This window comes from Meriones unguiculatus, chromosome 15 (assembly GCF_030254825.1).
Source record: "Meriones unguiculatus strain TT.TT164.6M chromosome 15, Bangor_MerUng_6.1, whole genome shotgun sequence".
Lineage (NCBI taxonomy): Eukaryota > Metazoa > Chordata > Mammalia > Rodentia > Muridae > Meriones > Meriones unguiculatus.
Genome location: NC_083362.1, coordinates 14,454,500 through 14,467,503, shown reverse-complemented (window position 1 = coordinate 14,467,503; position 13,004 = coordinate 14,454,500). Strand labels below are relative to the sequence as shown.

General features: G+C 42.9%; 1 protein-coding gene across 9 annotated transcripts in view; it reads right to left on the bottom strand.

Moving 5' to 3' along the window:
- Ptprm (protein tyrosine phosphatase receptor type M) overlaps positions 1–13,004 on the bottom strand; it is a 674,808-nt gene that overhangs the window by 228,579 nt on the left and 433,225 nt on the right. For 6 of the 9 annotated variants that reach the window (XM_060368219.1, XM_060368224.1, XM_060368217.1 and 3 more), the window contains one exon: positions 10,831–10,905. The exons of the other annotated variants lie outside the window; for them this stretch is intronic. In XM_060368219.1, coding sequence (XP_060224202.1) covers positions 10,831–10,905 — 75 coding nt within the window. The remainder of the gene's footprint in view (positions 1–10,830; positions 10,906–13,004) is intronic. 9 annotated transcript variants of the gene reach the window in all.

Here is a 13,004-nt window from a genome sequence, read left to right as displayed (position 1 = left end):
ATTCCTAAGCTTGGTGAAGTTTTATGAAAACAATTCCTTGGAAAGGAAACCTACTTATCCTAGATCCATCTTCCACATTTTACTGTATCCTCTCTGTACATTTTTACCATCCTAAGATGATAGATGCCGGGGGGGGGGCGCACTTCTGACTTACTTTCCATCCTGACTAAATTAAACACATGGGATCAAGCCCAAAGCACTCTCATAAATACTAGTTATTTTGCAGTCACTTAAAATATATGGACTAGGGGTAGGAAAAGGCCAACTCAAAATTTAATCAGTATAATCCTTGGACTATAAATTCTGAGTGAGATTCATTCTTAGACATCAAAATGTCAGGGTTAATCTGCTGACTTTAGATTTTCAATTGTTGCAACAATTTTTTTTCTAATAAAGGGATTAGAATAAAGATACAACAGTGTCTATCAATACAGGTGGATGAGGAGACACATCAGCCATTGAGAAACAAGACTGTGACTGAGTCTTAATCAACATTCAGAGAATGCCCCACTCTTGCCCATTCTGTCTAGCTATGAGAGATAATTGAGTCTTCTATCAGATAGTAATATATTGCTAGATAGACAACACAAGAATAATCTAGCAATATAAAATCTTGCATGGAAAAAAATATCCAAAGTACAGGCACTTTCTTTTCATTCTGTTTTGCTTACTTAACCAAAGGTGGCCTGCTGTGAATGCAAAAGTTTTCTTTCTATATATTTTTTGTGGAAAAGAATCATGTACCAGATTAATATTAACAAGAAGAGGCATGCCTCCTAAAACATAGACTTAAGACTCTTTGCACAAATCATGTCAACTGAATATATACTTTACCACGCTGCTGACAGGAAACAACAAAATGGTTGAAAAATTAAACTCTTCTATACTGAAAATATTTTACATAAAAATTCTTAAGTTTATGTAACAAAAACTATAAAAAAAACATTTTCAGTGTAATAGATGGTCCTTAAAATATATTCTTTCTCAAGAAACAGGGCATGCCTGTGTCTTCTCTCTGTGTTCTTATCACTGTGCTGTTTGCTGTTTTATAGATGAAACTGCCAAAGCAAAATGACAAATATGACACACAAGAGAACAAAAGGGATGCTCAGTCAATAGTGATGCTAGCCCCACGGTCAGATGGTGTCCATGAAGAAAATGTCCTCCTCATTTTACTCTCTTTCTTTTTTTTTTAACTTTTATTAATTACACTTTATTCATTTTGTATCCCCCCATAAGCCCCACCCTCCTCCCCTCCCGGTTCCACCCTCCCCCCTTTCTGCATGCATGCCCCTCCTCAAGTCCACTGATAGGGGAGGTCCTCCTCTCCTTCTTTCTGATCTTGGTCTATCAGTTCTCATCAGAAGTGGCTGCATTGTCAGGGTTTACTCTCTTTCTAGGTGGGAAGGGAATTCTCACAATTCTCTAGCAAACTTGGTGAAGGATGCCAAAATGCCATCCCATTTCTCCCTCATGGTCCATGATGGCCTCTGTGACCAAAGACTGGGTGCCAGCCTACCCTTTACTATTTTAATATGAAATGTTCAGGGGCTGTGTGAGGACTTTATCACCCACACTTACACGAACCTGCATCTAACAAAAATTTGGTGGTAAATGGTAGTTCTAACACAACTGTTCTTTCCAGTTGGTGATCATCAATCTAAATGAAGGATTCATCCACTTTACTGACAAGCAAAACAAAGAGGAGACACAGCCTTCTCACTCTCACTCCAAATTCTTTCAAACTATCACGTGGAAGTTTGCTACACTAAAAGCAACTATAGCATCACACAGGATCAGGCTTTAGACAGTTGTTCCCTTCCTCCACTGCTCACTCATGGCTATTATTAACAGCTCAAGACAGGCTAGGCGTGGTGGCACATGCCTTTAATCTAAGCACTTGGGAGGTACAAGCAAGTAGATTCTGTGAATTCAAGGCCAACCTGGTCAATACAGTGAGGCCTTGTCTCAGTAAAACCGTAAGGACAAGATTCAAGGTATCAGGGAACTCATTGCTGTAAACTTGTTTGAGCTGTTTACACTGATCTTAATGAAGGCTAGAAATAAAGCACTTTGCAAGTCTGCAAGTGTTCTTTATCCCCATCAGCTACCTACTTCGGGGAGTAAACATGCCACGTTTTACTTTCTTCCGAGCAGAATGATATACATTTCAGGAAAATGGGATGGGAAGCAGGTAGGAAGTGGCTTCTATAAGTCTAGCCCAGGGACCCTTCTGGAATCCCATCCATCCTCCACAGTCACTGCTGCAAGCTCCCTGTGGCAGGGAGATAGCTCAGCAGTTAAGAGCACTGGCTGCTCTTCAGAGACCTTGGTTTTATTGACAGCCCCCACATGGCGGCTAACAACTCTTTATTACTCCAGTCCCAGGGGATCCAATGTCTTCTGACACTCACAGATGCCGCATACACATATGCACATATATGCCTGCAGGCAAAACACTCATACACAGAAAATAAAAATAAATGTTAAAAAAAAGCATAGTTTTTGAGTGCATGCCTTCAAGGCCATTTCTCCCGTACAAATTCTTTCATTTGATTAGGAAATAATAGCTGGTACCCAAGTACCTTTTATTTGACCAACCCTGGAGAAACAGAGTGTGAGTGTCAGATGATATATAGAATATATACAGAACTTATATAAATAGAAGATAGTACAATTTCTATATTGTTCCTACGAACAGAGCAAATAAAATCATCAATGTTCTTTGGTGCAGCTACTCATGAGTCTACAGACCAATTCTTAGGGCTGCCTGCAGCCAAAGGCAAGGCTTTATCTCAGGGCGTGTCCTGCAAGGGGGTTGCTAGGCCTCTCACCTGGTTCCTCTCTTGCTTTTTGGCCATAAGGCATCATTTGTTCCCACCATGATGTACTTCCCTACCACAGGCCCAAAGCAATAGGACCAAGTGCTTGTGTATTCTGAAACTATGTGCCAAGGCAATCCTCTCCTCCTTATTAGTTGATTGTCTCAGATATTTTGCAGTAATAGTGAAAGATGACAAGAAATTGGCATGTACAAAGAATCATAGGAGTGGTGAAGAGAAGCACTACAATATGGAATGAAGCAGAGGGAGAGGAGTGACAAGGACTCAGAAAGCAAGAGGAGACCGTTCAGGGTGGGCCTCACAGGCTCCTGTGAAGACCAAATGTAGATAATTAAATAAATGGTGACGGCTTTTGACAAAGGATAAGAGAATTCCAGTTTTGCCATATAGCAAAACATAGTCGAGAAGCCTCTTCAATCAAAGATGTGATAAAGGCGTAGGAAAAGGAGGAGGCTCCTGTAAAAAAAAAAATCTAATCTGGCAATCCCGGGTGTAGAGGAAAACCTCACACATGACATTGCGGCATTTTGATTCTGTGAGACATGACTGGTTATTCAATAAAGACTGGCAATACATATCAGGGTCCAGGGCCGTATCAGTGATAAAAGCAGAGGAAAATTTAGTTATTCAATCCTCTGTCTACAGTAACCTCATCACCAAGCCCTACAGCAGCTAACACTTTTCAAACCTGAAAATGCTGCTGTGATGGGGAGCTATCTGTCTATGGAAAAGTTAATCTGTCCCCAAGTGACACCTCACATAATATCAATAGTAGTTTCTAGAGGAATTCAAGAGATAAACCCAGAGAAGATTTTTTAAATGGAAGAAATTCATAGCTGAATAACCTGAGAGATAGGGTTGTCAGGGAGAAGAAACGGGAACTTGGAGGAAAACGGGAACATTTGACCATCAACAAATAGAAACTTCTACGTACTGGACGTGGCAATAAACATGTCAAAGGAAAATTATGCCAAAGGGGAAGGTTTCGATGAAATACAAGTGGCATTCATGTAGGTAAGAACACTCAGATTCACTAAGACTGTCTGGGACACCATTTGCAGCATGGCCTCTGGAAGTCTGGGTTTTTGACAGGTGGTGAAGGTGGGACAGAGGAGGGTTAAATCTCCGGGTTACCTGCTACAATAGGACAGCAAAGTGATCTTGCCAGTTCTACACACAGAAAAGAGCTGGCTTGGTCCTTGAAGCACACCAGGGAACTGTCCAGAAATAGAAGTCTCAAGGGAAGGCTTAGGCCAAAGGGTGTTTATTCCAGCTTATTTGTTAGTAAAAGAAGAGTTTGTGTATCTGAATGCCCACCATCGCGAGGAAGGCTGAGCAGACCCTAAGACACCCAACAAAAGGAAAGACAGCTAACAAGTACAATGACCATCTTGGATGCACATTGGCGGGAAGGTCACTGCATGACATTAAGTGAGAAATGTGTCACAGAGCTATGTCAATAAATAAATAATAAATTGTACATGCTTCCCTCTGCGCATACAATTTCACATTCACAAAGAACTGTGACAGGTTTGAAAATTGTCACCTGCTAGGGGGTATGGTGCTGGTGTTAGTGTAGACACAGGGTGAACTAAGTTGTTTTGTTTTTTTTTTTCCTCCCTAATGTGTTTAGCATGAAGAAGGCAAAGGACATGTGTGATCAGTGCATCAGGATGGATGAAAACAGTTTGTAATTTCCCTCTAATCAAGAAAAAAAAATGCTAAGGCAGAAACATAATAACAACTACCATTTACTGAAGGTTTACTAAATACTCTAGCAGTTTATTTAATCCTGATACCAACTTCATGAGTAGAAATGAGTATGATTCCCATGTCAGAAACTGGCAAGGCACTGGGATACTAGATCCCTTGCCAAGGTTCCCTCTGCCGCTAAGTGACAGGGCTGCAATTTGAACTGGACAGTTTGGTCCTGAAGCCCATGCACTGACCGCCCCACTGGCTGCAGCTGTTCTGAGCCAGCCCAGGATGCTGTTCAAGGGCATCTATGATGGCTTATCATCTGTAGCTGGTTCGTGCATTTGGAGGGGGAGAGATCTGAGAGGTCTTGTTTCCGCAATGTGCCAGATCATCTCCTACTACACATCACATTTAAAATCACCACCTCGCTGAATGGTCCTAGTTTCCTCTCTCTGCTCAGTTCCAGCTTTTGCCGGGGGCTGGAGTCTGAACCGGAGACATCCTGTGTTTGACACCTGGCCTCGGCTGCCAAGGCGGCAATGGACTTGTGCTTTAGAAAGACAGTATCGGGGCTCTGAGCATGGTATGTGTAAAATTTGCTAAGGACAAACCCATCAGTATTACTTTCAGGAACTTCCTTGGGCTTACAGGTGTTATGCCCCAGGCCCCTGGATGCATAGGAAGGTCTAATATTCCAAGGTTCCCAGGAAGGAAGTACCAGGAAAGGGCCAGGTGACTTCAGAGCATTGGCATATACCTGGGAACTGAGGGCAGACCCGGTGGCTGGAAAATTTATAACAGAGACATTTGGTGATCAGCAGGAGGTTTGTATGTGGGAATCTGCCTGCTAGAGTCAAACAAGGCAGAGGGAGCAGAGGAAGCAGGTGATGGCCGTTCCTTGGGGTTGGGGATAGGCATGAAGCACAGTAGAAGGCCAAGGTGGCAAGGCAGCCAGGGACACAGTGAGAACCCAAGTGAAAGGGCTCACAGGGTTAGGGACGGGTGAGACTCGCTTGAGACTTGGCAGAAGCATGTGCAGACTCAGTAATGAGAGGCGTGCCAGGCATGTGCCAAGGCTGACGGGCCTGAGGTGGAAGGGCCTGCAGCACCCATTCCCACAGCCTGGAGTCAAGCTGAAGCCCCTGACTACACGGCACAAGGCGGTTCTGCAGCCTATGCATGTGACTGCTGTTCCCTGAGCTTCCTAGGCACAGTGGGAGATGTGATTGTGCTTCTTCCTCATGGGGTTGTAGGCAGGCATTGGTGAGCGACGCTGGTGGAAGTTTCCAACACTGTATTAGAATACAAAAGCTTTTCCTTCTCAAACACCTACTTCACTGGCTATATGCCTAGAACTTGGCCTATCATGGTTCATTTTGTTTAAAAAAAAAAATACCTGTATTGACTTGAAGAGCCAAATCCAAGGTAGCTTTTTCTCTATACAAAGTTCTGTCCCCCATCAAAGTCTAGCAGAGCTTTTGCTGGTCCTTTTCTTCACTGGGCCTCAACCACAGTGCACAAAGATTTGAACAAGGACCACTGGGCTCCCAGTAGCTCAAGCCTGGTAACATGCCTGCCTGAGAAAACTCAGGGCTTCCAGAAATATTTAATTTCTTTCTGCCAACACCCCAGGTCAGGGCCTCAGGGTTAGCGATCTGATTTCAATACTGTCTAGTCAACAACTCCCGATGGGTTTCTTAGACCAACCTGTCCTGAGGCCATTGCTAACATCATACTCCCCTGTTATCCATCTCCCTTCCCTAGTCCCAATTCCTCTCCTTGTTTTACCGATCTCTCTTTAAAGGGCCAGTCAACTTTGGGTAGAAATCAGAATGTCTGCAGCCAGTGTGTAACATCTATCATCGCCGCTCTGACATCCGGTGTACATCTCTGACTGTACACATGAGCCACATACAGTATTCAAAGCTTGAGACTACGTGGAGGTAGCTGCGGGATAGTTTGCCCTCGGTGTATCTCTTGTGGTTAATTTTCAATGTCAACCTGATTGGATTTATAACCCACAGGGAAGTGTAACACCAGGTCTAGCTCAGGGTGCTTCCGGCAAAGCTTTAAGGGTGGTGCCATTCCAAGGCCGGGTCGCAGGGTGAATAAGGAGCGAGTGAGCTGGGCATCAGCATATTCTCACCATGCTGCCTGACTGCGCATGCACCATGGCTCCTCCAGCGCAAGGGCGAGACCCCCGAACCCTCAGTCAAAACAGACCCTTTACTGTCAGTTGCTTTGTCTCGGCGGTGAGAGAGGTTACTAGTGTAAAAGTTCTCTCTCCCTCCTACACTGCGTTTATGTGTTCTGATACAACTAATTTGTCCTTGCGTCCCAGAAGTCACTTTGTTTGGTAGTATTTGAGGCCACAGGCCTTGCCATATTACATGCGTGAGCAGAACAAATGGATGATAAAAAGTTGCTCAAGGAAACCATTCTCCACAGCACCTCGGAGTTAGGTGGGTAATTAAATCATAAATCAAATCTTCATATAAGCAGTCTAAACGTATTTATTTAATCAATTCTAAGCTCTTACAGAAAATTTCTAGCATGTTTAATTTTCTGCTTTCTTCTAAGAGCAGTTCTGTGTTACTATGGCCTTTTTACCCACTAGTAGCAGAACTTAACATAATACATTTTTAAAAACCAGGAAGAATAGGAGGTAGATACTTCTTCGGGTATCTTAGGCAGTGAGCACTGGAAAATATTTTCTATTTATTTAAACTAAACGTGTGTGTGTGTGTGTGTGTGTGTGTGTGTGTGTGTGTGAGTGTGAAGGTGTATGTGTGCAAGCATGTGTAAGTTCAAGTGTATGTGTGTGTGTGTGTTTATGTGTGCGAGTGTATATATGTGAAGTATATGTGTGTATGCATATATGTGAGTGTGTATGTGTGTGCATATATGTGTGAGTGTGCGTATGTGCACATATGTGAGTGCACATGTGTGTGTGAGTGTGCATATGTGTACACTCAAGTGCACTGGCTGATGATGTGTTCTCGGGTCTGAGGACAGAGGCTTAAGGAACCCTCCCCTAAGTTGTTGGTATTATGCAACACCAACGCTGTTTATGGCACGCAGTCAGTCTATAATCTCAGCCCCCTTTCTGGATGGTCCTGATACCTGAGTCACTTAGTTAATTTATTCAATTAAGGAATAACGTTCATATCACCAGTACAGTGCCCAATGCTGGGGTCAGGTCGGGTCACTAACAGGTTGTTTTTCTCATGTTACATGAGCAAGATGGCCCTGTCTATGCCAAGGCACATCTGACCAGTATGCACACTGGTACAAGACCTGGAGAAAACAGGAGCTCCACAAGGAGAGCAACAGAACCAAAAAATCTGGGCCCAGGGGTCTTTTCTGAGGCTGATACTCCAAACAAGGACCATGCATGGAGATAACCTAGAACCCCTGCACAAAAGTAGTCCATGGCAGCTCAGTGTCAAAGAGGGTTCCCAGTAATAGGAACAGGGACTGTCTCTAACATGAATTCAGTGGCCTGCTCTTTGATCACCTCCACCTGAGGGGGGAGCAGCCTTACCAGGCCACAGAGGAAGACAGTGCAGCCAGTCCTGATGAGCCCTGATTGACTAGGGTCAGACGGAAGGGAAGGAGGCCCTCCCCTATCACTGGAATTGGGAAGAGGCATAGGAGAACAAGAGGGAGGAAAGGGGCTACATTTGGGGTACAAAGTGAATAAACTGTAATTAATAATAATAAAATTAAAAAAAAATAAAAAAAGAAGAATGTGTCCTTGTGTCCTCCTGTGAGTTTCCCAGTCGGCTTTTGGCACTAACCAGGACTTGTAGGGGCATGATGTCTGCATGTGCATAATGGACAAAACAAAAGACACTTCCAATGGCAACTGTCCTCTCTTTTGTTGGCTACTGGAAGAGCCAGGGCTGACTGAGTAGACAAACACATGGCAAAATCAGAGTGCAAGGCTCCCTGACCTTAGTTAGCTAAGCTGGTAGCCCCACAGGGGTGTGGGGGAAAGGGAGGATGGAGAGGGCTGGAACACGTCTCCACCCACCTGCCATCTACCTGCTGCCTCAGTTTTGCTTGCTGACCAGGAGGATGATCATGCTCCATTCACAGAGTGTGTAGGCGTGGGCTGGATGCTACGTATCCAACTCTCCCTGATGCCAAGATGCCTGGGCAACCACACAAGACTATAAGTGTCGTGGAACCCTCCTCAGCACCTAGAGGGGGCCCAGTAACCATCCTGAAATGACTGGGTAAAGTCTTGGGCTTGGGAATAAATGTACAGAAGAATGCAGTATGGCTGCTGGCAAGCCTTCCAGCTGTTCCAAAAGAGTCATTGGTAAGACGAGAAAGTATATGACTTAGAACCAAATCGTCACTAAATCAGGAACAAACATGGAAGAAGAATAGCTTTTTTTTTTTCTTTCTGGTTTTTGAGTTATTCTGACCCACTATTGCTTTAAACCCTCAAAAGCTAAATGATGCAGGAAGATGAACCTGAACCCACGAGAGGAAAGGCAGCCACTGTCCACTGTGGTTGATGTGTGTGCTTACTACAACTTTCCAAAATGATCACACACTGTTTCTGGGATCTGCTTGGTCAAGTATCTTGTTTTCTATAAGTTTCACAGAGGACGCTTTGCTGTGGTACGTCATTGACCTCACGGTTAGTAAGTGCCATGTTTCCTTTGATAGCAGAAAAGCACAGGGAAGACTGAGAAAGATGCAGCCTAACTCTGTTCCCTTTTTAGACAGGGCCAGCTCATTTTTAACGACTTGCTTACAACACTGGAGCCCACTCATAGGTCACAGGGGAAGGAGCAGGCTCCGTCTCCCCAGATTCCAGACAGCCCTCTTCTGGACAGCTAACTAGAATATAACACTGGTCAGTCCCTACATGGAAGGGTTGCAGAGGGGTGGGCCATCTTTCAGTTACTTTATTGGTTAGGGGGGCACATCAGAAGTTTGGGAGAAGGAAGACTTTTAATAGGCAGAACTTGAGTCAGTCAGAGAAACATTGTTAATATCAACCTGAAAGAAAGAAATGTCAAATACGCCCAGAGCTCTTGGGTCCCAGAGCAGAAAGCTGAAAATAGGCTCAAACTTCTGTCGTAGAAGAAGGCAGAATTAGTCTACATTTCTTTACCTTACCAGCCAACACTTTTCTTGAATCTCAGTTGCTTGATTTATCAAAATACAACAACCTAGGCCCTTATGATTTCTCATCGTGAGTTAAGTGCAGCACGTTTCTTGAATAAATGTTAAGAATATACACAGGAAACAAATGCTGAAGTGGAAAGTAGATGGGGTGTGAGCGGTGGCTTTGCATTTCCTACTTAGCTTTAGTAATGCCTAAACCAAAAAACAATAGCCTACAGTACCTGGGCCCTTTGATAGCAGACTTCTGAGTCCTGGCTGCGTGATTTGATTTGATTAGTGATTTTGACCATTACTTGCATTTGTTGCCGGGCAAAGCATTTGAGAGTCTGCTAAACATTCACCTGTATCTGGAGTAATTTACTGGACTTTTCTATATCAACATGCAGCGATACTCACTTGAATTTAGAGCTAGTGAGCGTGAACAAGCTAATCTCTTACGCTGTAGATAAGCACCAAATTGGGCTCCATGACTCGAAGCCATTCAAGGTTTCTTAACTTTGCTAAATTATTTACTGCATTTCATTTGCAGGTGTGCCACTGTTGTATGTAAGTGCTTTGCTTTGCAACAGGGATGTAAGGAATGCAATCAGCTCAGGAACAATGGGACATAAACAAAGGACCATTTGCACAGCATCACCTACATAGCTTCGGGTGGCTCTGCTTTATAGCGCTGGTGGAAAAGACTGTATATTGTGGATGAATGTGCAAACTCAATCCCAGAAGATGAAAAATAAGCCTTTTTAGCTCTCAAATCTCAATGCCCTTTAAGACTAATTTGGAAAAAAAAATGGGAATATTTTTTTTTCAGTATTTTCCTTGAAATCCTATCAATTGATGCCACTGCTATTCCAAGTCCAGCAAATTTCATTTCTATTTAACATTATCGTAGAAAGGAACATACCAACAGACCAAACACAGAATGGAAGCATGCAGTGGGGCTGGACTTAATGCATGGGAATAAATGTGCACACAGAGGAGGCCAAGCATGTCACTTAAGCTAATGCGAGCAAAGGTCTGTGCCGGAGGGTCTAAAACATTCTATACAGGCCTTAAGCAAAGGAGGAAATGTAGAGGGGAAACGAAGCTGAGCAAAATGAGCAGGAAATGGGCAAGATGACTCATCTATACTTGAACGTCTGACCTGTTAGTTGGCCGTCGCCTGCAGCAGGGGCGATGCGAATGTAAGGTGTTGTAAGCTGAGTCACGATTATCGCAGCTAAGGCAAAGGAGGATTCCCAGGTCAGCATGCATGAGGGAAAAAAAAGCCAGACTGAAGCTAGGCTAGCAAGAAGAATTCCCATCAGTATAGCAAACCATCTCAACTTTGTTCCGAAAACAGCAAAAAAGAAAAGGAAAAGAAAGAAAGAAAAAAACCACACACACGCACACACACACAACAAGGTTTTCATCTTCTGAATTCACTTAAGTCGCATGGTTGGATTTCTAACTCTGACACTGTTGGAAGCTTTGCATGAGATCGTGGATAAATCAGTCGAAGAACTGAAAGAGCAAAACACCCATTCTCCAAAGTGGGCATTCTGCATTGAATGTGACATGTGTCTAGCAGCGACTGGCTGCTGAGAGAGTTCCTAGCTAACTCTTATGAATTAAACTTTTCAGTCTTACTAGAACCACTTAAAATTGCGCTACCTCAGGATGTTTCCCCCTTCCCATAACCACCTTTGCACAGAAAAGCATATTCTTTTGCTAAACACATTTTTATGTAACTTCTCTGATAATTAAGTTTTCAAGAACCTTTTTTTATTTCACACACACACAAAATAAAATAACGTGTCTTGAGGGCAAAATAGAAGCTCCCTCTTGCCTTTGCTGTCATTGTCATAGTTAACGTGTGCCCAAAGAAATATTTAAGATTTTTGAAGTAGACCATGCTGGCCTCTTTGCATGCCTACACAGCTCAGCAGTTGTGTTGAAGCAGTTAACATTTACGACACACAGATATTAAAAAAAAAAAAAGAAAGAAAATTAAAATGTCAGTTGTACCACGATACAGCTGGAAAATGATGCAAAGAAAAAATATTGGAAAATTAAGAATAGGCTTACATGAAAGATTACTAATTTACATGGAGCAGCCTGGGTACTATTAGAAATGTGACAGCGAATAAGGAAAATAGATCATCTACCATCTGCAGACAATTAAACCCCAAACTGCTGCTGCATAATATTTCCAGCTCTCCCTCTGTACCAGTCAAATGGTGTTCATTGCTCCTCACAGCTAGACTGGAACCACCGAGCTCGGAGAGGGCTTGACAGTTGCTCTCACGCTATCAGTGGATACAGTCTGGCTGCACCCTGTGAGGTGAACAGACTATTTGGTCAGAGTTTCTCAAAGCATCACCGAGATCGTTTTCCAGGTCTGAGACGTTCTGTAACTTTGAATGTAGCTGTAGGCAGCTGCACATGCTAAAATGTTCTTACTGGGCCTTGTAGCGACATTGGCACCAATTCTGAGTCCTAGGTACTTGGCGCTTTCGTTTGGTCATAGGCCTCTGGTAGGCTTCTTGTAGAATTTGGATTACTTATAAAAACATCTGATCTGCTATGCCTTTGGTTAAGGAAAAAATTATTTCATAGAAAAATAGAATACTTATCTAATCCCCAAAAAAGTGACTCTTCTGAACAAAATGTAATCTGAAGTAGCTATGAAAAGTAGGTGTTCATAATTCAAAAAGAACTCCAGTTATAACCTGACATGAAGCTGGTTATGGAAAATTTACATTATGAGCATTGAGAATATATCTCTGGTCTGCTTCTGCTTTGTAGAGTGTTTTTGTGATTACCAGTTTTAGTTCAATGAAAGCAATGCACTGCTATTAATCAGAGGACCCACCAACTGCTCTTACAGATGAAGTTTCATCAGAAGACAGCCAAACTCAATTATTTACACATCACCTGTGGCCACTCTTGTCCACCAAGTCAGAGCTGAGACTACTTGTGACAGGTAAGTCACATTGTAGAAAGGCTAAAAAAATTATTCATTCTTGATTAGTTAGCTAATTAATAATTCATCTTTTAATTTCTCTTTAGTGCTGGAGATTGAACTCAGAGCTTGGTGTGTGCAAAGAAAGTATTCTACTACTGCATTATAGTCCCTTAAAATCTGTGCTGTCCTGCCTTGGATATTAGGAACTTTCTGACCCTACCTTAACATACATTAAGATTAATTTATAAAAGAGATTATTACTAAATTTGGTATTAAACCAAAATTTTCAATTCAATCCTCTGAAGAGTGACTATTGTGGGCTCTGCCCTAGGCATGGCTGTCCCTGTGGACAAAGAAACAACAGGCTTACA